The sequence below is a fragment of the Cydia fagiglandana genome, chromosome 6 (genome assembly GCF_963556715.1).
Source record: "Cydia fagiglandana chromosome 6, ilCydFagi1.1, whole genome shotgun sequence".
Classification (NCBI taxonomy): Eukaryota; Metazoa; Arthropoda; class Insecta; order Lepidoptera; family Tortricidae; genus Cydia; species Cydia fagiglandana.
Window position 1 is genome coordinate 10,025,408 of NC_085937.1, and position 27,978 is coordinate 10,053,385.

The 27,978-nt window shown below is 45.4% G+C and overlaps 1 protein-coding gene across 1 annotated transcript; it reads left to right on the forward strand.

Annotated features, from left to right (window-relative positions):
* Positions 1-500: 500 nt before the first annotated feature.
* Positions 501-27,882, forward strand: LOC134665151 (nuclear pore complex protein Nup154). Its single transcript, XM_063521997.1, has 25 exons — positions 501-676; positions 786-923; positions 1,079-1,235; positions 1,759-1,992; positions 2,271-2,449; positions 2,575-2,846; positions 3,210-3,341; positions 4,743-4,870; positions 5,284-5,475; positions 5,851-5,993; positions 10,167-10,344; positions 11,687-12,039; positions 12,566-12,704; positions 13,303-13,417; positions 15,502-15,658; positions 15,875-15,961; positions 17,667-17,854; positions 18,250-18,406; positions 18,799-18,892; positions 19,335-19,515; positions 20,059-20,287; positions 23,662-23,896; positions 25,244-25,364; positions 25,848-26,028; positions 27,253-27,882. The coding sequence occupies exons 2-25, from the start codon at positions 786-788 to the stop codon at positions 27,322-27,324; spliced, it is 4,062 nt and encodes a 1,353-aa protein (XP_063378067.1). The 5' UTR covers positions 501-676; the 3' UTR covers positions 27,325-27,882.
* Positions 27,883-27,978: the final 96 nt, after the last annotated feature.

The window sequence follows — 27,978 nt, forward strand, 5'->3', positions numbered from 1 at the left end:
GTTGACTCACTTTTCACCCAATCAAGAGTGACCGTTTGATACTGTCCAGTAGGTACCTATCGAAATTTATAGTTTGGCAAGCCATTTCCGTCCTCCCATAGAAAATTTGAATTTCGCGTCTTTTTCTACTGACAAAAACACGTGCCAAACACCGACCACAATCACCCAAACCCAAACACGGTATCTCTACCCTACAGTCATATGCTTGGCCAAAAACGGCAAACAGCGAAAACCAAACAACAAACACGAATAGATACGTGTGGTGTGGATAGGTGTAGGTATGTCTGCTTTGTTTTATGATTTGATTGCTAGTGATCTTCGTCGGTGTCGGTTTTTGTACGAATAATACTGTGAATAATATTAAATGGAAAAACGTCGTTATAACGAAGTTTCTAACTTTAAGTTCTATAACGAAGTCTTATAACGTACGTTAACTAACGAGCTGGCAACACTAGCTAGAAAAAACGAAAAAACCCATTTGTTATTGTGGCAGCATTGCACAATACTTCAGTTTCAGACATTAACTGCCCCATGATAAGTTCAAATTTTGTATATTAATGTATTCTTTTAATTTAAATTGTAAAATTTTTACACTGGGGAGCTTATAAAAGTGTTTAACGTTTTCTACTAAATATTTGTTAATTAGGGAGCAATAAGTTGAATGTGATATATAAAGGTAATGTTGATTGTATTTTTGACAGTTTTGATGGTCAAACTAACCTAAAAAGTGAAAACAAAAATTATGTTTCATGATTTGTTTGTGATATTGTGATTATATTTCGTAGATGCCAAGTGCTGTGGGCATAGTTGATACTTCACACCCTGCCAACAATATCAAGATGCAACTTGAGTGTTTGGAATTGGCCGGGTGCACCCTGGACCGGCATATAAACGCCGATAATTCCCGCCCTTCCTTTTTAGAGGTATGTTTTTAACCATTAGCTCAGTTTTACACAACATTTCGTGGAATTTAGACCTTCCACCTTAAATAAAGGAGAATTTATAAATAATTGAACAATATGATAAGCATTTAACCTCCCATGACTGATGTTTTGGTGTTCATCTTTATACCCTGTAGATAACTGGGATAGCAGCTCAAAGAGTGCCAACATGCAGTGGTCTAAATGCCGGGGACTACAGAAACCTGGCTGCTCTACTCAATCATCCAAATTTGTCCCAGCTGAAGACACTCAACAAGGTTCCACTACCACCAGAAATTATGGAACACTTTGCGCGTATCCTTTGCATTGCTAATCTTTAATCTTAACAAATTTAATTTAAGTTCATCTTAATTGTCTTGTTTGAATAGTTACACATCAATCAGGGTTTCAGTATAAATAAAAATAAGACAGTAATGTTAAATGCATTTGCTGCACCGTCAAGTTGATTTGGCTTTTCTTCTTATATAGGATGCTTGATAGTTATGTGGCATTTTGTACATTAAGTAAATAAACTTTGATATTACTACCGCAATATAATTTGATTGTTTTTACCTTAAATTCTGACATTTCATCTGAGTTGCACCAGCTGTGGTCACGGAAATAATCAACTCAGCTGAAAGTCAGAATTTAAGGTAAAAAAAATTATATAGCGGTAGACCATTTTGTGTAATTAAATGTGTACAAAACGTGAGAGTTTAAAGTGTCATTTTGATATTATTACTTTCGATTTACACTAAATCAAGTAACCTCATGTTTAATCTTATTAAAGCTTAAGCAGATAGTTGTCAAAATATGTATCCTTAAACTATTTTACCAGATATGCAATGTCATTGTCTAATGGGAGTCTTTCCAGAAATAAGTAGAGTGTGGCTCACGATAGACAGTAACATCTATGTGTGGGCCTTTGAGCATGGCACTGATGTAGCCTACTTCGATGGACTAGGGGAGACCATAGTCAGCGTGGGCCTGATCAAACCCAAGCCTGGAGTATTCCAAAACTTTGTTAAATATTTGCTAGTATTGACAACAACTGTTGAAATTGTAGTCTTAGGTAAGATATATATTGTTTCTTTTTTTAATATTCTATCTAAACAGCAAACCCCTCAGTTTTCACTAATGCAATATCAGGTCAGTTATGTGAATCAAAATTCAAAGTGAATGAACTTCAAGGTCGTTTTGGCTAGCAAATTAGATTTCTGAGTTGTCTGGAGTTGAGGTGTTATGTCCCATTAACATTGGTCTTGAGTGTACTTAATGCATGCCCAAGGCAGATGGAAAGCATTCACCATCTTCACTAGATTATAATATGTTTGTACTTTTCCTTTGCAGGAGTAACATTTTCTTCAAGCAAAAATGAAGGCGATAATTTTGAGGAGATGCACTTAGTCCCTGAGCCTGTGTTTGTCCTACCCACAGATGGTGTGTCAATGATGTCTGTCAAATCTACGGCTAGTGGTAGAATTTTTATGGGAGGTAAAGATGGGTGTCTTTATGAAATAACTTACCAAGTAAGTATTATTGTATTTTCATATAATAAGAATACCACAAAAACGCCATTTTGTTTGGATAATTGACCAAGCTTTAGCAAAAAAGTATTAAATAATGCATTACATATTAACTTATTATGTTTCAGGCGCAGTTAGGGTGGTTTGGTAAACACTGTCAAAAGATAAACCATTCAACAAGTGCCCTTTCATTCCTAATGCCATCCTTCCTAAATGCAGCCCTGTATGATGAAGACCCCATAGTTAAAATTGAAGTAGACAATTCTCGGAACATTCTATACACATTGAGTGAGAAGGGATGCATAGAAATGTTTGATTTGGGGCAAAAAGGAGACAGTCTTAGCAGGGTGGTCAGACTGACACAAGGAAGGATTGTGTCTTCTGCAGTTGATATAGTGAAGTAAGTAAAATTTAAATATTGGACAGCTCTTTAACAAATATTACAATACAATAAAAATATAGAAAATTGTGGCACAATATCGATTTCCTGGACAAAATATGTATTAAATCTGACCAAAAGGTACGCATTATTTATTTAAAATGATGATAGCAGATTAGAAACAAAATTTAATTCTTTCAACTTTTTGCACAGTACAAAATATACAGTGATAAAAGGCGGACTTAAATGCTACACGCCATTCTCTACTAGTCAACCTTTTGGCCAAACAGAGAAGCATAGTTGGTGTGGGTGTTAAAATTCTATTAACAATCTCTTTTACTTACAATCAAAACTCAGTGATACATATTTAATTTACGTTTCCAGAACTCTAGAACCAACAAACTTCAAACCTGTAATAGCAATCTCAGCAGTTGATGAGTCAGAATCCGAACATTTCAACTTAGTGGCCGTCACTCAAGCTGGAGCACGGCTGTACTTCACCACTGAAGGAGGAGAGTAAGTATGACTATAATCCATATTTATAAATATTAGTATTATCTTATCATAGTGCTGCCTAAGGAACAATAACTGAAATAGGAACTAAGTGACAGAACTAATAAATGAGATTTTCCCATAATTTATTAAAATGATTTAAAATGTATATAAATTTGTAAAGTATAAATACCTTGACTGCTATGCTAAATGTCGCAAAATGGATTGTTAGGTATCTAGCCTAAATAGGAGTAAAGAGAAGTCTGGTGTAAGAAACCTGTTGTAGGAAATTAAAACTCGGGTGTTATAGGGAAATAGATACTTCTGACTTGTTTGTGCTCAGCCCACGTCGGTAGAGCTCGAGGCACGAATGGCTCTGCTGATGTTCGGTATGTTTCAGCGTGGCAGCTCTCTTGAATGCAATCCTGATACAAGAATGCTGTAGGGAGCTGCGGTATAAGTTTACAGCAAACGGTTTTTCGTTAGAATGATAATAGTGATTTAGAAGTAGGAGTAGTAATATGTAGTTAGAGAGTTTTCCTGGGCATTTTCCGCAAGTCCATATTTATTATAATCCCTATTTTACGTGAAAGAGGCCATAGGGTATCACTATACCCTATGGCCTCTTTCACGTAAAATAGGGATTATAATAAATATAAAGGAGTGCCTTTAGCCAGTTAAGTTCCTCCGCGAAGTCTAGCCAATCTAGCCATGGTTGGAGGTTGCTTACTGCTTTGCGTAGGGTGCTCGGAGATCCTAGGTAGTTCACTATTTGCAATATAGTAGAGATATAATTAACAAGTCAGTGGATCAAAACGAATCCATTATAGCGTAGTGTGGTAGATTATTTGTAGTATTCGGTACCTAAGACAAGATATAAGGAGAAATCTAATTTGGCGGGTAACCGGCTGTTGGCGGGCCAAAATCAACTCTACATTCTGTCCCTCACTTCAGTGGGCGAGATAAACAAGTTTCGATGTGACAAATTTTATAGACGTCCAGCGAGGTTTCTGTGTGTAAATAAGTACATATTGAACATATTCATTCATTTTAAACTAATACAACGTAAAAATACCATGTAATAAAACTGTTAAGGCTTTGTGCAAACTGGCGAGCGCAGAGCAGATCACTTTAAATTTATCAATGTATATTCTTCCCTATTCCAATTGCATTAAAGTTTAAATTTGAATGGCCCGAGACCAACCTCGGAGCATCACGTAGGAATTTTACACCGCGGCATCGAGGAGCACGTTTAGATACCTCGGCGGTAGGCGCATCCGCCGGTATGCGCCAAAGTGCTCCGTCCTGTGCGACGGTGTGCACTGCGCGGAGGAAATCCTCCTCTATGATCTGCGCTGCGCTCCGCCGGTTTGCGTATGCCTTTAAAGAATGCCAATGTATAAAGAAATGATTATTCAATTGTAGTCCCGGGCAAGGAGGCCCCTCGCGGCCGCAGTACCTCACGCTGATGCACGTGCGCCTGCCCCCGGGCTTCACGCCCAACGCTTCGGTGCTCAAGCCCAAGCAAGTTCACAGTGCCGTCTATGAGAATGGTAATTTAGTCAATCTATATAAATACGATCAAGCTATCTTTAACACATATATTATTTTAATAAGTACCTCTAACTTTCAGAGGATTTTGATTTTACATCTATTTTTTATGACAATACGTGACACGATATTTTTGTTGTTATCCTGGTATACCTTTCGTAACTTTCGTCACGATATAGTGACGGTGAGAGTTGAGGGGTTAAGTAGGACATTACAAAAAATCCCTGTTCAACTTATCAATACATTGTAATGGATACTACCCAAGTATCCAACACAGAAAATACAAATTATAAAAATGGCTAATTACAAAGTTGATAAATAATATTAATAGAAAAATGATCATGTCTTGTAAATAATCGAGGTATTAATATAAAGACAAAGTTCTGGTATTATTTAAGTCATGTCTCTCACACAGGAACTCTGCTCATGGTGTGTTCCGCCGGCGGAGGCGAGGCGGAGACCCTCTGGTGCCTGTCTCGAGCCATCCCCGGGGCCGGGTTCAGCGAGGCCCACACTCTGCTCGCGCTCGACGGGCCCGCCTGGGCGCTCACGGCGCTGCCCTCGCACCAGACCGCACATTTATCCCCAGCTTTAGTGACCAAAAAAGGTAATACATATATACATAATTTTAGGGAACCGTTCGCCGTACTAATCACTACACCTTAACAAAGTCCCCGGCCGCGTCTGTCTCTTTGTTTGTCCGCGATAAACTCAATCACTACTGAACGGAATTACATGCGGTTTTCAGCTATCAATAGAGTGATTCTTGAGGAAGGTTTAAGTGTATAATTTCTTAACTCGTGCCAAGTCGGGGCGGGTCGCTAGTAATATATAAACTTTAAAAGACAAAAACAAGCGTATGGCTCCCCTGATGGTAAGTGGCAACGTAATCTATGGTCACTTGTAACTCACAAAAAAGTGCTTCTGCGGATATTTGATAGAATGTTCTATAACTAATTTATACCATTTTGGTTGTTGTCAGACCCTTGGAGCGTGTCCCGCTGGGCCGTGGTGACGGGGTGCGGCGCGGCGTGCGTGGCGGCGGGCGCGGCGCCCGACGTGCTGCGCACGCTGCTGCGCGACTGCCGCGGGCCCGACGCGCAGCCCGTCAAGGACTTCTTCCAGGTAACTGACGCTTGTTACCAATGTTTTGTTAAGTAGGTTGAGGTCTTGACGAGGACTGAGCCGATGACTTTCCGAACGAGCGCGCTAAGCGAAGTTCTTACATTCAACTTGGAACACGCGGCGGCTGGCTAGGGGCACGACCCGGCATTTCGATGTTTTTAAGCTGAACTATCAGAGGATAGTTTGATGGACAATAACATGAGTTTTATTGTTATTTATTTATTTATTTATTTATTTATTTATGTTAGGAGAACCAACAGCTATAAAATTTACAATAGACAACAAGATTAAAACAGGAAGCCAATTACAGGAACTCACAGGTAGTTACAAAGTAATAAATTTTAAACTAATGCTAGCACCTACGCACACACACATGCGTACAAAAAGAAAGTGGAAAAAAAAAGAAGCATAATTGAAAATGGCAATAGAAGCCTTACAATAGATCTTAAGTTTTAATACTTATAGCTAAGTTTAACACACACTAAGTTGATAAATTCAATGTATTTGCTCGCCTAATGAAGAAAATAAAAAGAAAAGCCGAAAGTATAAGTACATGAATTAAATACAGTAGTAGAAAGGTCGCTCACACAAAACACCGCTTAACCAAACTGTGCCTCACACTGGGAACTTTGCAATTGAATATATCGATATCAATGTCCTTCGATAGCTCATTTAGCCTTCGACTCGCGCGAACTAGGAAGCTATTCTGTCTATACTTGGATGATGCAGTTTTAACAGATAATGGGGGATAGTACCTTTTAGAACGATAGGGAGTATTGAAAGAAAGTTTACCAAGTAGCTCGGAACAATCAGTTACACCACTGGTGATGTTCAAGAGAAAGGTAATGTCCGATATATCACGTCTTTCTTGCAACGGGACTAGATGGTGTTTCTTACAAATACTTAAATAATTGGATGAACTATAGGGATATTTCAGTTTATAGCATAAATATTTTATAAATTTTTTCTGGACGCGTTCGATTCGGTCAATGTAAGTACTATAGCATGGGTTCCAGACCTGTGACGCGTACTCCAGTTTACTCCTCACATATGCGCAATAAAGCACTTTAAGGGTTTTAGCCTGGGTGAAGTATATGGAATTTCGCATTATAAAGCCTAGCGCTTTTAGTGCTCCACTAATAATACTATCAATGTGCTTGTCAAATAAAAGTTTACAATCGTGAATAACACCCAAGTCCTTCATATAAGTTAATTTCTCAAGCGGGTGGCCCTTTAATGTATATGATGTGGAGGTTACATTGCGTTGACGGGAAAATGTAATTGAAAAGCACTTGGAGGGATTAAGCTCTAACCTATTTAGTTCACAGTACTCATCAAGACGTTCAAGATCGGATTGCAGTAACATTGAGTCATGGTTGGATTTTATCTTGTTAATGATCTTCATGTCGTCTGCAAAGCAAAGAAGTTTAGAGTGCAAAAAACACTTGCCTATATCGTTAACAAAAATGTTGAATAATAAAGGACCGAGCAAGGACCCTTGAGGGACGCCGCTCGGGACTGACACCCATCCAGATATATAGTTATTGACCACGACGGCCTGAGACCTATTATTGATGTAAGAGGAGAACCACCTCAGTAAATCCCCATGTATTCCCATGTCACACAACTTGGATATCAGTAACCTATGATCAATCCTATCGAAACACTTGCTGTAGTCAGTATATATGACGTCAACCTGAAGGCCACTATCCATTGCTTCAGTGACATAATCATTCAGTAAAACAAGATTGGATACAGTAGACCTTCGTTGCAAAAATCCGTGCTGATGATCACTAAAAGAATGTTTAAAAGTATCGTATACTTGTTTAAATACAAGTTTTTCTAGTACTTTTGAAAGTATACATAATTTCGATATCGGTCTGTAGTTAGTTATTTCCGTTTTCGGACCCTTTTTATGCACGGGGGTGATAAAAGCCGACTTCCATATGGAGGGTATTGAGCACTCGGCGAATGAACGACGAAAGAGTAAAACAATGGGACACACCAAGCTCTTAGCACAGTTAATTAAGAACAGGGCAGGTAGCTCATCAGGTCCCGCTGACTTTGAGGGATCTAATTTTAATAATAAATTAGTGACTACGTCCGGATTAATTTCAATGCTATTTAAGCTAGCCTCTGAGTCATACCTAGGATAGATTGAGTGATCGATGTTTACTTTTGAGGCTGTGAAGGTGGTAGAAAAATAATCTGAGAAAGCGTTACAAATATCCAAACCTGAATTAAATATTCTGTTTTCATACATAAGGCTACTGGGTAAACTCTGAGAGCATGAACGAGACTTCACAAACGACCAAAATTGTTTTGGGTTAGTAGCAATATTTTTTTCCACCCGGTGTATATACGAAGTAAAACATGTATCCTCTAATTTACGTACTCTTTCCCTAAGAACGTTAAATGAGACTAAATCTGATAAATTCTTGTATATTTTATATTTTTTGAAATATTTGTATTTTTCTTTAATTGCTTTCTTTAATGAAAGTGAATACCATACCGGATAATTATCCTTTTTAATTGTTTTACTGGGTATAAATTTATTCCTAAGTTTCTTAAAAGTTAGGTAAAAGAAATCCAAAGCCTGGTCTAAAGTACGGTCAGAAAACTCAGTCTCCCAATTAATAGTAGCCAGCTCATTATTAATAGACGTGTAGTCACCTTTGTTGTAAAAATATTTAACCCGAGGGGCCGTATGGAGCGGGAGGACAGTAATAAACTTAATTCGAATGGTTAAGGGCTCATGATGTGGGTCGATAGGAACTAGGGGTACAGCACAACTACTGACGCGTAAAAAGTCATTAGATAATACTAAGTCCAGTAACTTACCGAACCTGTTTAAAATACCGTTATATTGGTTCAGATTTAGAGTATGAATTTCGTCAATTAAGCTACATTCATCGTTACTAGCATAGCCAGACGGAAACATCACCGAGTCTCGACTCGTCCACCGGATAGCACTCATATTAAAATCACCTATTATTATAAACTTATCGTCTGGATGATCTAAAATTAACTCACTTAATTTATTTAAAAAGTTAGCTAACTGTTGTGAAAATGAATTCCCATTATTTTGATTACACAAATACAGTACGCACAAATGAACTTTTACTAACCTATTGAAGTTGTCCTTAAGCGACAGCGTAACCCATAAATCCTCGGCAGACGACTGAAACGTCGGCTGCGGAGTCACAGGTAGTTCCCGACGGGTCGCGATGAGCACACCTCCCCCGCGGCTTTGGCCGGTCAGGGCAAGATCCCGGTCCCGCCGCCAAACGACGAACCGGTCGTCAAACAATTCGGAGTCCAACACACCGTCCACCAGCCACGTCTCCGTTAAAATTATGATGTCAAAAGATGCCGTACTAAGATTACGGTAAAATGTGAAAGTTTTTGACCGCAACCCCCTAACGTTCTGATAATAAATGCAAGGGTGGTTATCTATTACTGTACTAACTGTTAAATTTATGCCTAAAATTGATATGATAAATTTAAATGAAATTGGGTAGGGACGTGTAGTTGAGGGCATTATATTTTAGTCATTAAATTATGAGCAGGCTCGATCAAGGGGTTATTAGCTAGAAGAGTTTAGAACGCTAAAAAGCTATTCGTGAGGGGTCTTGCTATTCTGGTCATCTTATTTGCAAGAAAGTAGGGAGTTTGGTATCAAATGAACATGCTCGGCTTACAGATTTATTATATTGTTTTTAAATTTACCATTTTTAAATAATTAGCAAGATAAAAACGAAATAAAATAAACATAATATAGGTATTTGACATTTAAAATAAAATAAATAAATATTATAGGACATTCTTACACAGATTGAGTAAGTCCCACAGTAAGCTCAAGAAGGCTTGTGTTGTGGGTACCCAGACAACGATATATATAATATACAAATACTTAAATACAACAATTTGACAAGAAAAATTACGGCTTACCACATATACAGTTTATTTTAATTTCTATGGTGACTTAAATCTCTTAAATCTATCAGTTAAGAGCTCTACTGATCATGCAATAAATCGCGCGCGATTTTCGACCCATCAAATTCAATCACTCTAGGTATATAGTTTTTGGACTTTTTTGGCAAACCGCGAGTTCTCAGTTCGGGCCGAAGTACTAGTTATAAAATGTTTCTATTCCTAACGTTGTTTTTCTAGTTGCACGGTGTAGAGCAGGCGTGCGCCTGCGCGTTATACCTGGCGTGCGAGGAGACAAACAGCGGGGACATGTCCATAAGCGAGTGGGCGACCCGCGCCTTCTTCCTCTACGGCGGGCAGGTCACGCAGCACCCGCAGCCCATGTTCCAGCCCAACTCGCAAATGGCGTCCACGATAGGTCAGTAGATTTTTTTTTAAGTGAAAAAATATTTATTGATTTTGTAAAAGCATTGCTACAATATAGTTTGGTTTCTTCTTTTAATCAACAGATATGGTTGTAACATAAAACCCCGCTCTTCCAACAAATGCAGATTTAACTGACTGACATAGATTTAATTTTTAAACAACATCAAGTAAAGAAGAAGCTTTACAAATACATAGCGGAAGCAGTTATAAAGTTGACCCAAAAATTTTTTATTAAGCTATGAGCTTCATCACATATGTTCCTTGAGTAATTCTAAGCATTTCAAGCCTGGGAGCCAATAAGAAATGTGTGTCTACTCGGATTTGTAATGGATTCAAACTTTCAACCCCTTTTTAACCCTGTTAGGGGATGAATTTTACAAAACGCTGAAATTACTTTTCCTGTCTTTTAATAATATCCCCAAATACAAAGATTCAAGTCCCGCGTTCGAAAATTTTTTTGATATCCATACAAACTTACAACTCCTTTTTCACCACCTTAGGGGATGAATTTTCAAAAACGCTGAAATTAGTTTTCTTGTATTTTAATAATATATCGTTTTACGAAGTTTCAAATTCCTAGCTTAAAATAAAACTTGAACCCCATACAAACTTTCATCCCCTTTTTAACCCCCTTAGGGGTTGAATTTCTCAAAATCGCTTCTTATCTCTTGTACACTTTATAAATGTAATCTAGTGTGCAAATTTCAACTTTCTATCTTTTGTAGTTTCGGCTCCGCGTAGCAAAAATCTCCAACCAAATTTTTCACCTTTTTACGTTTTTCTTGTAAAATTACTATGAAATTGAAAAAACAAATATCAGCAATGAATTCTACGTCTTTGGTTTATACGAAAATGATACCAAACTTGCCCTAGTACCCACCAGGATCACAGTAGATTTTTTTTTTAAATGACGGATGGCGGCCGTCTTTGTACCCCACCCTCCCCCCCACTTCAGGCTAGAAATGCTTAGAATTACTCAAATATCAGATGTGATGAAGCTCATAGCTTAATAAAAAATTTTTGGGTCATGTATGGCAGCGTTACATAACTGACTCCAGTAACAAGAGAAGATCTGTCTTTAAGTTAAAGTTTTTAAACTCCAGCGATGGTAATATGGTCGCGTTTTTATCGCCTGTTACCATGCCTGTCACGTTCTAACAAGTATGTAAGTGCGAAAGTGACGCATGACATGGCAGATGATAAAAACGCGTCCATGCTACCGCCGCTGGAGGTCTTTCTATAGACTGCCTCCCTCGCTTCCTTCCAATAAGAGTACCACTATTTTAGTTAGTCCAGGCTCGAACTTAGCAATTATTTTTGTTTATCAATTTTAGCTTCACCAAAGTTTTCGCCACGTCAAATGTCAACGCCCATGAACGCGCCGAAGGGCCGGCCGAACCAGTTCCCACAGAGCCCAACCGGCAACTTGAATCAGTCGTACCAACTGAACCGCTCGTACCCACGGTCCCCTGGCCAGCAGATGATGCCACAGTACCCTCAGAGTCCGGGCTTCAACCAAAGTTTTGGGGCGAATGTGACCCAACAAGTGAGGGACCCGAGCTACCCCATACAGTTTGAGTTTAGCGCAAAACACAATGGAGCGTATATTTATGTTGGCAAGATTCTGTCCCCAATTTGGAACCAGAAATGCGTCTCGAAATCGCAAATGCCTGATAAGAAGGAATTTGTAAGTACTTTTCACAAGAACAATTTTATTATTATTCTAGTCTAGCAGATACATGGGTAACACTAAAAGTTTCTATAATAAAATAAGCCACTTAGAGATCACACAGTGAAAGAAAACGTATATTGTTTGATAATATAACTATATAACTATTCTCGTCTATTTTTTGAGCTACAATTTATTTAGATAAACATAGATTATTATTCAAGTAGGCATGTTACAATTGAACGTCAAATAAAGCTACACCTATTTGAGTGCGATGGGTATTTTAGGAATGCCGGCAATTGTGTGTCGAGCGTTTTTATAATTATATTATAATTTTAACCTGATCAGATTTTCGTGACGAGGGAATGAATTAATGAATAATGCAATTTGGCGTTAAGGTTTTTTTCGCTCAGAGCAAGTATGGCTAAAAGAATTTAGATGGAGACAGATAGGACAGATGGAACAGATGGAAGAAGGAAGTTGTTTGACAAGTTGAAGTGGGCAGAGGCTAGTTTGAGTAGTGTGTAACCACTTTGCTTTACAGATGTCAAGCCGGGTGACGGGCGAGGACTGCGCGTTCATAGTGCAAAAACTGCAGCGCGTGGCCGCCTTTCTCCAACGCGCCGTGCCATCGCAGCATTCTGACGAAAACTCCTCCTTGCATGCCTTGAAACTGTTTGTCAGTGAGTATACGTAAAATTAGTTACAAATTTAAACTTTATCCTTTACTCTTATTTCTTATTATGGTGAAGTATGATGCGATATCACAGCTGAATAAAGAGATTATTACTAAATAGTTAAGTGAATGTTGTTCATATCATCAACTCCTCTATTCAATTTTGACTCCTTGGAGTCTAATCGTCAAGATTGTAAACAAAGAACAGATTATATTTCTGATAACTCACTACATATTATTGATTAATTATTTTATTACATTAGTTTTATAGTACGTTGTTTTAGTTACTACGCGCAACATGTGTCGAAGAACAAACTGATATGCGTAAACGGCGCGCCGTGGATTGCGGCTCGTGCGAGTCGGATTCGCCCACCGAGGGTTCCGTACTTTTTAGTACTTGTTGTTATAGCGACAACAGAAATACATCATCTGTGAAAATTTCAACTGTAGCTATCACGGTTCTTGAAGTACAGCCTGGTGACAAACAGATGGACAGTGGAGTCTCAGTAATAGGGTCCAGTTTTTACCCTTCCGTCCTTTACGGAATCCTAAAAATAGAGTTAAACCACGCCAGTTTTAACTTGATTATTTTCATGTTATTTTAGCAATGGCGATAGAGATGCTCAGCCTGTGGAAGGTGCTTTGTGAACACCAGTTCCACGTTATTGCGGCGAGTCTACCCCCGGAGCAACAGAGCGCGCTACAGGCCGCCAGCTTTAGGTTTGTTCAAAATTCTGAGTAAATTTAAAAAACATTCAATTTTTTATCCTCTAGCAGCGCTGGTGCGTTAACAACGAACTCACAGTCAATCCCCGCAAGACGGAGCTGGTAATGTTCACCAACAAACGCAACTTGGGAAACTACCACCTTCCCAAACTGTTCAATACAGAACTCCAACTATCGGCAGAGGTAAAGTATCTAGGGGTAATACTTGACAACAAACTGAATTGGAGTAATCACCTAAATGGCAAAATTGATAAAGCTACAGTCGCGTTCTGGCAATGTCGTAGAATGGTGGGTAGAACCTGGGGATTAACTCCTAGGCTAACTCTATGGCTTTACCAGGCAGTGATAAGACCAATAATAAGCTACGGCGCGATAGTATGGTGGCCACGCACCAAACTATCCACTGTTGAGGCTAGACTACAACGACTCCAGAGGTTGGCCTGTATGGCGACAACGGGCTGCATGAGGACAACACCAACCGCGGCCCTGGAAGCCTTACTGGGCCTGCCGCCGCTGCACCTCTTCATACAACAAGAAGCGCTGGCTGCGGCGGTACGTCTCAAAAAATCTAATCTCTGGAGACCGCCTAGGGTGCCACACACCGAAATCCTCTACGAGGCCATAGGTAAGGAACCGCTTATAGAAGCGGTGACTGACAGGATACCCAAGCAGTTCGTCTTCGACAAAAAATACAAAATACAATTACACGAAGAACCCCATGAAGGACTCAACCCAAGGGAGCTGAGAATCTTCACGGACGGATCAAAAACAAGGTCAGGCACTGGCGCTGGGGTTTTCTCAGAGGACCTAAACATACACATCTCGACACCACTTGGTGCCCATAACACAGTCTTCCAGGCGGAATGTATGGGCATTATAATGGCAGCACACGCAATCGTCTCAAGGGAAGCAATGGACTACCCCATCCGCATACTCTCCGATAGTCGGTCAGTACTACAAGCTCTACAAAGTTATACTTTCACTTCAGGGCTAATTTACGAATGTCACAAAGCTCTGTCAGAGGTATGTACCACCAATGGCGTAACTCTGCAGTGGATCAAAGGACACAGCAACTCACGAGGTAACGATGCAGCCGACATCCTGGCGAGAGGAGGCTCGGAACTGAAGGTGGCAGGACCTGAGCCAATCCTACCTCTGCCATATGCCTGGCTCCGGAACACGCTGCGACACAACACCAAGGTAAAACACCAGCAATATTGGTCTAACCTAGGCACATGCAGGCAGGCGAAGGAAGCCCTCCCGACACTCAACCCCAATCTGTCGCGGAGGCTTCGACAGCTGAAGAGACCACAGCTCCGGCTTTTAGCTGGGGCAATAACGGGACACGCCTCATTTAACAAACACCTATTAACCCTACGTGTTACAGATAGCCCCCTCTGCAGAGCATGCATGGAGGCAGAGGAGACAGCCGCCCACGTCATTCTCGAATGCCCAGGGGTGGCAAAATACCGGGCACAACACCTCGGCTCACCGGGGTCTCTCCCAGAAGTCGTCGGCAACATTAAGGGTCTGCTAGGCTTCTTGGTGGAGTTGGGTTGGCAGGAATAGTGCCGCCATCCCATCACGCAAAATAGGCGCAATAATAGACGTCGAGTTGCGGAAAACAAGCCCGCGATAACCTATAACCTATAACCTATCCTCTAGCAGCCCATACGTCAAACCTTGCCAAGCAAAATTAAATTTTATTTAGTTAACACAAAGTTCAAATTAGAATGGAACAGGAGACCTTTTTATAGGTCTCTGGGTGGCGAGAGGTTATAAGAAAGTAGATCAATTTGTCTTATCCACAAGACGCGACCTAAGCCCTCCTACACATACACCCGCAACTCGACTGGACAACTCCATTGCGCATCGTGTGACCGCATCTTCAAGACTAAGTTTAGTTTTGCAAACTACATTAGGGCATTTTATAAGAATAGAATAGAAGAATAGAATAAAAGGGCATTTTATAATCCGGATAAGAATTGTTGATGGAGTCGCCATAGCCGGATACGGCAAGGAAGGAAGAGAGCTTACAGTATCACTAGTATAAAGATTAACCATGACTTTAACAACAGGGAGCTGTTAGTCGGCGGGCAGGAAGTAGCCTGTCTCCTGCTGGATTCTCTAGTGGCCGGCTACCTGCGCGACAACGCCTCCGTGGACGGTATCTCCCACAAACTGAGGCAGTTGTGCCCCACGCTGTACAGGCAGGAAGATGCTACATGTTCGAAGGTAAGAGAAGAAAATTACGACTGAAACTTTCTTGAAACCAAACATTAAAAGAAACCGACCTTACAAATAAAGTACAAAAATGTAAGTAACCCGTTTTAAATATATTTATCTGATATTTCCATAGTTGGTGGTTAGAATTTTGGTAGTTAGACTAATTGCCTATTTTAACAAATATTTTGAGTAGAATATTCGGCCTTAATTAATGTCTTGTTTCAGGCTAACGAATTATTAATATTCGCCAAGCAACAGAAGAATCCCGCAGAGAGAGAAGAAATGTTGCAAACTGCACTGAAACTCTGTAAGGTAAGATGTGACATCACTTTAATGGCCTGTGCACACCGGCTGCGTGTGCGTGACATGCACGTGCGCGTGCGGCGTTGTAGTATACAGATCCTTATGAGAGATGGCACCCCGCTTGCGTGACGTGTGCGTGTGCGGCTCACACGCAAGCCGGTGTGGCTCGGCCTTAAATCTAACAGCCATAATCATAGTTGTGTTATACCTATCAACCTGCATTAGGGCCTAAATACACTCTGCTACTTGCTTTTAGTAGCAAATGTATGAACTCGCACAAAACACCAATCAATGTTTAACAGGGACTTATTATCACAATAGGGAGTATTACTGCAATGTTCTGCGCCAGAGTGCAGCACTAATTTGTTTTTCACGCCACTGTTCGGAAATGTGGCAATAGATGGTCTAAAACCAAGCTGGAAAGTAGGCAATAGCTGTAGCACCTGAACTACCACTACTACAATGTTTCATTGTTATCATCATCTGTCATTGGTGACAGTTCGCTACAGCAATGAGTATAATTTAAAACATAAAAAACAATAAAAGGTCTTTTATTGCGCAACTTTTTCCTTCAAAAATAAAATTAGGTTATTTATAGAACCAATTTCTTGTTTAAAAAAAAAGAAATGTCAAAACCATTCACTTCATTTTTTTTAACAATTATCCATTCAGTTCACGCTTAAGGCGTTTTTTACTTTTATAGCTGTTTGTGGTTTTTTTTAGCAAAAACGCTTCTAATTTTAGAGTCGGTTTGAAGCAAATAACAGAAAAACGCCTCTTAAAAGTGGTAAAAAAAGTAAAAAAGGCGGGATCTGAAAATACTTACTGAATTGGATAGTATAAATTGTGTTTGACTAAAAAATATAAGAAACGCGCTCGCTATAAAAATGAGTTCTTCTAGTGAAGAAAATGATATTCTTACGCTGACGCCTACTGAAATTCAAGAGACAGTACAGGCAGTGGCTAGTAATTTGCTACCAGAGAAATCGCGGGCTAGTACTTATAGTTATGCAAATGTTTTCTTATTTCCTCGCAGTAGTCGTGAAAAGCACTATGTAATGCCTCGGCCGGAAACGCTAAAGATGAACTCGTATTATTCGAGGGCCTCCACTAACGTGTCGGCCCTCGAACTCACTCGTCCATCTTTTGGCGGTTTTCCGTCCTCTCCTACAATGTACTATAGTAAACCATAGAGTAACTTATGCATACTAGGCCTATGACATTGATGCACCAAGGCGGTTTGTTTACAGGTGGCCTACCGCGAAATGAGAAAATCGAAATTCTTTTTTATCTGCCTCCGTATCGATCGAATAAGCAAGAGTGATAGAGAGGCAGAACCCGAATTTTCAATTGTCGTGTTTCACGATAGGCCATGTGATTGACCTAGTGACGCATAATGTGTCATTGATGATGTCAATGAGGTTTGTTTACTGTATGTGCTAGTGGTGCCACCTATGCCAGCTTTGCATACTCAACATGTTTAATTCTCCCTGTTTTTTTAATTACATACTCGGACCATATTTTCACTTAAATAAGGGCTGATGCGAGTTAGGCTTAGGTTACACTGTTGGTTACGTCAAATGTCAAATTCAACCGACCGATCAAAAACCGCAATGTAATGAAACTCGCAATTCGCATGCGAGTTCTCGCATCGCCTAAATAGGGCTTAAGTCTATTTTGTGTTAGCTTGTTTCTCACACTGTCATATATCCAGGACGTGGCCCCGAACGTGAACCTGCCGCTGGTGTGCTCGAAGCTGGTGGCGGCGGGCTTCTACTCGGGCGTGGTGGACCTGTGCGCCGCGTGCGCCTGCAAGCTGGACCCGCAGGACAAGGCCGTGCACTTCTACCGGAGCGACCAGCCCAGCCAGGACCGCGAGGGACAACTTATATATTATAGGAGGTAACCACTTCAATTTCACTTGACAACTTTCACTCAAAATTTTAACCAAAGCAAACATCGAATATCGAAAGTTTGTTATCGGCCTCTATCGCTCTTGTATATACGAGCGATAGAAGCAAATAGACGAAGAAACGAACGAAGTGGTTCGCAATAGGCCCCAACAGATGAACCGATTTTAGCGCGGTTATTTTATATAAGGTATATCATTAAAGGTTGTCTGTCGAGATGTTTCAGATTTGAACTGGATAGATGGCGATGTTTTAATTTTGTCCGGGTATTTTAATACTAAATATTATGGAAAAGGTTTTATCCAGCGAGATCTTTTGTTCAATTTATATAGGTAAGTAAATTGTTACATTATAATAATTGTTTGGTAATGTTTCTAATTGTTCCAGAATGGAAATATACCGCGAAGTGTGTAATGCTTTGGAGAGACTGTACGAGAGCAGTTCAGACAACAACGCCAATGAGACTGGCGTGCTGAACACTTCTCAGGGTCACTCCGCTAATGACAACACACTCAGTATGTCGGCTGCCGACGCTAACTTTCAGGTAATTTTTGCTGTGCATTCGTACAATTGTTTCCAGTTAATTTATTGTCGGTGCACTTATCATTATCACTTACCTATACCAAAGAGAATAGAGTGTATAGAGAGTTACTGTCATGGTAAATTATGTAGCCACAATACATTTGCTGCTATGTTTTGACAGAAGATTAATACTGTTAGAATGCCATTTGAATTTATTTATTTATTTTTATTTATTTATGTTATGGAGATCCAACAGCTATCTATACAGAGTATGCCACATTAATAAGAGATGGAAAGCCAATTACAGGATCACACATGTAGCTACAGATTGTACATTTAAATTTACTTAAATGAACTTGATCCTTATTCTTTCACTGATAACACTGATTTAAAAAAAAAATATCTTATTTGCAGGGAAGGAAACTCGTTTGGGACTGTCTTTCACGCGATGACGAGCTACTACACGTGGCCGTATATGAATGGCTAGTCAGTAAAAACTTAGGATCAGGTAAATACTAAACAATTCCCAGATGTTGTTTATTTTTATATTAATGTATGTAATTACAAACTAGTCATCACAACGAACGAGTAAGAACCAAGATTTGGCAGTCATAAATTTACCTATATATATAATCATAATTATATCTAGGACCTACCTTTTATTTAATTGATGTCATACTCGTATACTATAAAGATCAATTCATAATTGTCAAATATTGGTTCTTACGTTGTGCTGACCAGTTTATACTCATATGGAATAATATATGAAGATTTTGTTTTTACACGAATGAGGAGGTGCCCTTTTTCGCGATTATTTAGAAATCAACCTACTTTCTTTTTTGCTCGGTGAAATCTAGAAACTGACAAATATTAGCACAGTAGACACAAATTGTAATGTGTAGTTTTGATGGTCTCGCAAGAGGAAATTTTAATTGATTGGTCTCTTCTAGAATTACTATCACTGGGTACCGCTCCGCCGGACTCTCTCCGCACATACCTGAACGCGGCCGCGCGGACGGCCTCACCGCCCGCGGCGTTACATCTACTGGATCTGCTCTGGAAGGTTCTGGAGAAGAGCGGGGACCATCTCGGCGCTGCGACCGTGCTAGAGGGGCTTGCCACTAGACCCGGGTAAGTTAAGTTTGGGTACTAATCTAATAGGATTCTTCCTGCTAGCTAGTTCGTGGTCGCACCGTTAGACCGAATTCTCTCTTAACGATTTACGCTTTAGCGTTATTTTTTAATTACACGGCGTGAAGTAAACAACTTTAACCGCCATTATGTGGTTGTGGTATAGGTATCGAATATTAATTTTAGGTTATGCACTTAGACGCCGGCAGAAGTGTTAACGCCAACATAATGCCCGCACTTTATAGTGTATAACCGGAGATGGCGGCCTACCTTAACGTGTATAACGTGCAAAGAGTTATTAGAATAGCAGAAGATGAGCAGGGGAGATAAATTCGTGCTTTAAATTCGATAGCCGAAGTAGATTTCACTGTACGGCCCAGGCGCCACAAGAGATATGGCGTCGTATAGTGAGCGCCATTTAGTTCGGCCGTTCATGAACCCGCGCTCGGTACAAACTCACAGGCACGATTGTTTCTAAACTTTAAAATCTATCCATTTGTCTATTTTAAAACGAATCGTAATTACCGTCGGCTACGTGCGCAGGTCGGGCGCGACGCTGGCGGCGCGCATGGCGTGGCTGTCGGCGGGCGTGGTGTGCGTGCGCGGCGCGGGCGCGGGCGGCGGCGAGCTGCTGCGGCGGCTGGAGGAGGCGGCCGAGGTGGCGCGCGTGCAGGCCCAGGTGCGCGCCGCCGCCGCCGCGCTGCCCCGCGCGCTGCGCCCGCCGCCGCCCCTGCTGCAGCGCCTGCACGACCAGCTGCTCGACATCACGCAGGTGAGAGCGATGCATCCTCCTCGTGTAGGCGGGCGTGGTGTGCGTGCGCGGCGCGGGCGCGGGCGGCGGCGAGCTGCTGCGGCGGCTGGAGGAGGCGGCCGAGGTGGCGCGCGTGCAGGCCCAGGTGCGCGCCGCCGCCGCCGCGCTGCCCCGCGCGCTGCGCCCGCCGCCGCCCCTGCTGCAGCGCCTGCACGACCAGCTGCTCGACATCACGCAGGTGAGAGCGATGCATCCTCCTCGTGTAGGCGGGCGTGGTGTGCGTGCGCGGCGCGGGCGCGGGCGGCGGCGAGCTGCTGCGGCGGCTGGAGGAGGCGGCCGAGGTGGCGCGCGTGCAGGCCCAGGTGCGCGCCGCCGCCGCCGCGCTGCCCCGCGCGCTGCGCCCGCCGCCGCCCCTGCTGCAGCGCCTGCACGACCAGCTGCTCGACATCACGCAGGTGAGAGCGATGCATCCTCCTCGTGTAGGCGGGCGTGGTGTGCGTGCGCGGCGCGGGCGCGGGCGGCGGCGAGCTGCTGCGGCGGCTGGAGGAGGCGGCCGAGGTGGCGCGCGTGCAGGCCCAGGTGCGCGCCGCCGCCGCCGCGCTGCCCCGCGCGCTGCGCCCGCCGCCGCCCCTGCTGCAGCGCCTGCACGACCAGCTGCTCGACATCACGCAGGTGAGAGCGATGCATCCTCCTCGTGTAGGCGGGCGTGGTGTGCGTGCGCGGCGCGGGCGCGGGCGGCGGCGAGCTGCTGCGGCGGCTGGAGGAGGCGGCCGAGGTGGCGCGCGTGCAGGCCCAGGTGCGCGCCGCCGCCGCCGCGCTGCCCCGCGCGCTGCGCCCGCCGCCGCCCCTGCTGCAGCGCCTGCACGACCAGCTGCTCGACATCACGCAGGTGAGAGCGATGCATCCTCCTCGTGTAGGCGGGCGTGGTGTGCGTGCGCGGCGCGGGCGCGGGCGGCGGCGAGCTGCTGCGGCGGCTGGAGGAGGCGGCCGAGGTGGCGCGCGTGCAGGCCCAGGTGCGCGCCGCCGCCGCCGCGCTGCCCCGCGCGCTGCGCCCGCCGCCGCCCCTGCTGCAGCGCCTGCACGACCAGCTGCTCGACATCACGCAGGTGAGAGCGATGCATCCTCCTCGTGTAGGCGGGCGTGGTGTGCGTGCGCGGCGCGGGCGCGGGCGGCGGCGAGCTGCTGCGGCGGCTGGAGGAGGCGGCCGAGGTGGCGCGCGTGCAGGCCCAGGTGCGCGCCGCCGCCGCCGCGCTGCCCCGCGCGCTGCGCCCGCCGCCGCCCCTGCTGCAGCGCCTGCACGACCAGCTGCTCGACATCACGCAGGTGAGAGCGATGCATCCTCCTCGTGTAGGCGGGCGTGGTGTGCGTGCGCGGCGCGGGCGCGGGCGGCGGCGAGCTGCTGCGGCGGCTGGAGGAGGCGGCCGAGGTGGCGCGCGTGCAGGCCCAGGTGCGCGCCGCCGCCGCCGCGCTGCCCCGCGCGCTGCGCCCGCCGCCGCCCCTGCTGCAGCGCCTGCACGACCAGCTGCTCGACATCACGCAGGTGAGAGCGATGCATCCTCCTCGTGTAGGCGGGCGTGGTATGCGTGCACGGCGCGGGCGCGGGCGGCGGCGAGCTGCTGCGGCGGCTGGAGGAGGCGGCCGAGGTGGCGCGCGTGCAGGCCCAGGTGCGCGCCGCCGCCGCCGCGCTGCCCCGCGCGCTGCGCCCGCCGCCGCCCCTGCTGCAGCGCCTGCACGACCAGCTGCTCGACATCACGCAGGTGAGAGCGATGCATCCTCCTCGTGTAGGCGGGCGTGGTGTGCGTGCGCGGCGCGGGCGCGGGCGGCGGCGAGCTGCTGCGGCGGCTGGAGGAGGCGGCCGAGGTGGCGCGCGTGCAGGCCCAGGTGCGCGCCGCCGCCGCCGCGCTGCCCCGCGCGCTGCGCCCGCCGCCGCCCCTGCTGCAGCGCCTGCACGACCAGCTGCTCGACATCACGCAGGTGAGAGCGATGCATCCTCCTCGTGTAGGCGGGCGTGGTGTGCGTGCGCGGCGCGGGCGCGGGCGGCGGCGAGCTGCTGCGGCGGCTGGAGGAGGCGGCCGAGGTGGCGCGCGTGCAGGCCCAGGTGCGCGCCGCCGCCGCCGCGCTGCCCCGCGCGCTGCGCCCGCCGCCGCCCCTGCTGCAGCGCCTGCACGACCAGCTGCTCGACATCACGCAGGTGAGAGCGATGCATCCTCCTCGTGTAGGCGGGCGTGGTGTGCGTGCGCGGCGCGGGCGCGGGCGGCGGCGAGCTGCTGCGGCGGCTGGAGGAGGCGGCCGAGGTGGCGCGCGTGCAGGCCCAGGTGCGCGCCGCCGCCGCCGCGCTGCCCCGCGCGCTGCGCCCGCCGCCGCCCCTGCTGCAGCGCCTGCACGACCAGCTGCTCGACATCACGCAGGTGAGAGCGATGCATCCTCCTCGTGTAGGCGGGCGTGGTGTGCGTGCGCGGCGCGGGCGCGGGCGGCGGCGAGCTGCTGCGGCGGCTGGAGGAGGCGGCCGAGGTGGCGCGCGTGCAGGCCCAGGTGCGCGCCGCCGCCGCCGCGCTGCCCCGCGCGCTGCGCCCGCCGCCGCCCCTGCTGCAGCGCCTGCACGACCAGCTGCTCGACATCACGCAGGTGAGAGCGATGCATCCTCCTCGTGTAGGCGGGCGTGGTGTGCGTGCGCGGCGCGGGCGCGGGCGGCGGCGAGCTGCTGCGGCGGCTGGAGGAGGCGGCCGAGGTGGCGCGCGTGCAGGCCCAGGTGCGCGCCGCCGCCGCCGCGCTGCCCCGCGCGCTGCGCCCGCCGCCGCCCCTGCTGCAGCGCCTGCACGACCAGCTGCTCGACATCACGCAGGTGAGAGCGATGCATCCTCCTCGTGTAGGCGGGCGTGGTGTGCGTGCGCGGCGCGGGCGCGGGCGGCGGCGAGCTGCTGCGGCGGCTGGAGGAGGCGGCCGAGGTGGCGCGCGTGCAGGCCCAGGTGCGCGCCGCCGCCGCCGCGCTGCCCCGCGCGCTGCGCCCGCCGCCGCCCCTGCTGCAGCGCCTGCACGACCAGCTGCTCGACATCACGCAGGTGACCAGGACGCATCTTCACCGTGTTAGCGCGATGCCGGAAGGTTGTTCGCCGCGCCGTGCAGAGGGCACGAGACCGTGGCGGACGAGCGTTTTTCTTCTACGATTCTTTAGACTTCCATATCTTGAGACCGTGAGGTCCGGGGTCTTTGGGAGGCGTGCGTAGGGTCGATGCCGACAGCTTAGAGGCCCATTGAGACATTTAATCTACATTATTATTTTATATCTTCATGCATGCATGTATTTTATTTGCTATCATTTTATTATTTGATAAAAAGTTATATTGGGATTAACAATTTCGTGTGAAACTATATACATAACTTTTACCATTGTCCAGTTATACGAAGAATACGCCGACCGCTACAACCTCTGGGAGTGCAAGCTCGCCATCGTGCAGTGCTCGGGCCACAACGACGACCTGCTGGTCGAGAACATTTGGAGCAACATTCTCGCGGAGGCCGAAGCGGCGGCGCGCTCGCTGCCTTCGCCCGACGACAGGCTGGCGTCTGTCCTCAGCAAACTCACTACTTTGGGACGGGAATACGTTAATACGGGACACTGTTTCCCACTATGTAAGTATTACGACATTTGGAGCAACATTCTCGCGGAGGCCGACGTGGCGGCGCGCTCGCTCCCTTCGCCCGATGACAGGCTGGCGTCTGTCCTCAGCAAACTCACTACGCTGGGGCGGGAATACGTTAATACGGGACACTGTTTCCTACTATGTAAGTATTACGACACTTGGAGCAATATTCTCGCGGAGGCCGACGCGGCGGCGCGCTCGCTGCCTTCGCCCGCCGACAGGCTAGCGTCTGTCCTCAGCAAACTCACTACTCTGGGACGGGAATACGTTAATACGGGACACTGTTTCCCACTATGTAAGTATTACGACATTTGGAGCACCATTCTCGCGGAGGCTGACGCGGCGGCGCGCTCGCTGCCTTCGCCCGACGACAGGCTGGCGTCTGTCCTCAGCAAACTCACTACTCTGGGACGGGTATACGTTAATACGGGACACTGTTTCCTACTATGTAAGTATTACGACATTTGGAGCAACATTCTCGCGGAGGCCGACGCGGCGGCACGCTCGCTGCCTTCGCCCGACGACAGGCTGGCGTCTGACCTCAGCAAACTCACTACTCTGGGACGGGAATACGTTAATACGGGACACTGTTTCCCACTATGTAAGTATTACGACATTTGGAGCAACATTCTCGCGGAGGCCGACGCGGCGGCACGCTCGCTGCCTTCGCCCGCCGACAGGCTGGCGTCTGTCCTCAGCAAACTCACTACTCTGGGACGGGAATACGTTAATACGGGACACTGTTTCCCACTATGTAAGTATTACGACATTTGGAGCAACATTTTCGCGGAGGCCGACGCGGCGGGGCGCTCGCTGCCTTCGCCCAACGACAGGCTGGCGTCTGTCCTCAGCAAACTCACTACTCTGGGACGGGAATACGTTAATACGGGACACTGTTTCCCTCTATGTAAGTATAACGACATTTGGAGCAACATTCTCGCGGAGACCGAAGCGGCGGCGCGATCCCTCCCTTCGCCCGATGATAGGCTGGCGTCTGTCCTCAGCAAACTCACTACTCTGGGACGGGAATACGTTAATACGGGACACTGTTTCCCTCTATGTAAGTATTACAACATTTGGAGCAACATTCTCGCGGAGGCTGAAGCGGCGGGGAATACTTTAATATGGGACTCTGTCCCTCTATATAATTATTATGCAGGAGATAAATTTGGAGCAACATCATTATCGCGGCTGAGCCTTGCACTCGCATACAATGTTTAAGCTGCTATCCTACTTTTATATTATAACCTGACATTTTAGCATTTGTGGTTTCCTAATATAAACTAAGACTATAGAAACAAACCTAAAACACTGATTAATGTCGTTTCATTCACAGATTTTATCGTCCGTCAGTTAGAAATATTGGCATGCAAGCTACAAGCAGACCAAGGCATGGTGTTTAGAACAATTCTGAATATTGGAGTTTCTATTGAACAAGTTTTGGATATTTATATTAAGTAAGTATTTGTTTCTTTGTTATTTTTATAATGTATATGTTCTCCAATAGGCGCAAGTAGTTCTAGTTGCGTAAACCTGTTTGTACTACAGTTAGCATCAATAGTAGCCCATCAAACAACGTGCAAAAAGTATCTGCCTCCCTGCAATACTTTTTTAAAATGGGATTTATCTCAACAGTTTGCGTTGTAAAGCATCTGTCACAATCTAATTTTATTTATAAGACATACTAGACAGACAACATTCAAAACATGATTACAATAAGTGGCAGGCTTTAAATCTATAAGAACGACATGCAAAATTAGAAAGAAAAAAACAATGAGCAAAAACTATAAAAGTTTTTTGCCATGTTTGACATTACCATAGTAAATAGGCAGGTGGAGATGTGTCTCGTCCGAGGCACGTTTACACAGCTGCTTCGCGAGGCATGTTCGGTGTGGACCCGCCTGATGACGGACATATTTAAAACAAATATAATATTTTAGATTGGTGAGCGTGAACGAGCGCGTGTGGCTGGGCAGCGGCGACGAGACGCACCTGTGCGGCGCGGCGGCGCGGCTGCTGGAGGCGGCGCGCGCCGAGCTGGCGCCGCTGGCCGCCGCCGCGCGCCGCCGCGCCCGGGCGCGCTGCAAGGACCTGCACGAGGCAGCCGTCTCCTCTCTACAGGTGACACCCTAACCTAAAGCCCGGCAAACTATCGAACATTGGCTCGTGCGGCAGCCGCGCGCAAATGGATACCGGGCTGCCGCGCGAGCCAACTCGATCATTGGCGCGCTCGAACGGACTATTCTTACTTACTTACTATTCATTGTCCGTTTTCCACGCGCGGCAAAGGAATGTTCGCGCACAGTTGGAATGGATGTGTATATATTTCAGTTGGCTCGCGCGGCCGCATACATGGATAATATAAAGTGTCGTACTTTAATTATACGGCACTAAACAGTTTCAATGGAACAGTAAATGTAGTGATTATCGCAACAGATCATTTTTCTATTTGGTTATACTTCGTTCCGAATAATTTATTTTTGTGATATAATGTGGTCGATCGTCGGATCGCCTGCCGCGCTATAGTTCAAGATGGTGTCGAAATTGGCTCGCGAGCCAAATACAAGTTTGCCGCGGTCGCGCGATATCGAGACACGGTTTCAAAGTTACAAAAAAAAACAACGATCGCCCGATACTCGGAGTGTTTTTCGTATTAGAAGCATTATAGATCAGGGCTAACCTTGCGGTATCGCGTCAGTATTAGCCCGACGACCGTCACTCGATTATTATCGGGATTACTTACTCGATTAACACTTTGACCGTCAACAGACGGTCGCGGCTACTGCTCAATAGAGTTAAACCAAGATAAGTCTGCAACGATTTTGATAGCACACGCAGTGCAAATGTTATTTTAAACTTCATATTTCTATGAAATTATGACGTATAATAACACTTGCACTGCGTGTGCTATCAAAACCGTTGCAGACGTGTCTTGGTCTAACTCCATCAACCTTCGTGCTTTCCGACAAGGTCCACGATGACGCGCCGCACACGATAAGCAAAGGGTTAAGAACAGGGATTTTACTCTCAAAATGCAGTTTCTTCTGCGCTTTGAATTATGATTTAGAAATAAAAGTGGAATAGTTTAGTTAGGTGTTTTAGCCTCCTAAGGCCCAAGGTCCTTCCTATAGTATTTATTAAGTTCGATGAAATTTAAATCATATTCAATTGGTACAGTCTCATTTCTTTTGTTTCGTTCAATTTTCAAACAAAACCAAAATCAGCTCTATTCCCTGCACTAAAGGTTCAAACTTCAGTGGCAAATTCTGGGTTTTTTAATTTGTTTGGCTGGGCCTTAGGAAGTTAGAATCCAACTGTTAAATAAGAGTAATGTTTGTATTGCAGGCACGACCGAACACGCAGCGACTCATCGACCGGCTGACCGCGGCGCAGGCGCACCTGGACCGGATGGATTGATGCTAACTCCTAGTCTATTACCCGTATCCAATTTTAGCTCCGTAAGTTAATATTTAATTAGCAGTTTAGTAATTTTTCCCAGTCTTGACATTTTCGCTTTCCATTTTAATCTAAACTTTTGTTAAAAGTCAGATACCCAATAAAAGACAGCAGTGACTGAAATATTTTTATTTCATATTTTACACTTTCTTTGGTAGTAAATCTACAGCTACGTAAACAATAAAAAATTTTATACAATTATTACCAACTTATTATTTAAATTGTCACATATTCATACTACCGAATATAAGAATACTTACTAATGATAGTTAGTTATTTTAATGGCAGTGATAAGTTAATTATTGCTAGACCATATACTGTAAAAATGAATACAAATTGCAGACATAAGATGATAATTTGATCAATTTCTTGTTAGATCGCCACAATATGTATAATGTCAATGAGTTAGTTACGTCAATCATGTGCATGTTTAAATGAGATAATAATAGCCGAAGTGATTATTGGTCTCGAAAACATTGATGATTTCTATTTTTGTAAAATAAATGATTCTTCATTTAATCATGTTTTATTATTTCTAACGCACAGGCTTCACATCATTTGTACAGTCATCATGCTAAGTGAGATCTAATATTTCAGAAGTGACTTTTCAAAAAA

What these genes read in the sequence shown, in the direction of transcription:
- LOC134665151 (XM_063521997.1), top strand. Translation starts at nt 786, where the DNA reads ATGCCAAGTGCTGTGGGCATAGTTGATACTTCACACCCTGCCAACAAT. An exon ending in TTTATGAAATAACTTACCAA is followed by an intron (nt 2,450 to 2,574) that starts GTAAGTATTATT and finishes ATTATGTTTCAG; the next exon opens with GCGCAGTTAGGGTGGTTTGG. An exon ending in CAGTGCCGTCTATGAGAATG is followed by an intron (nt 4,871 to 5,283) that starts GTAATTTAGTCA and finishes TCTCTCACACAG; the next exon opens with GAACTCTGCTCATGGTGTGT.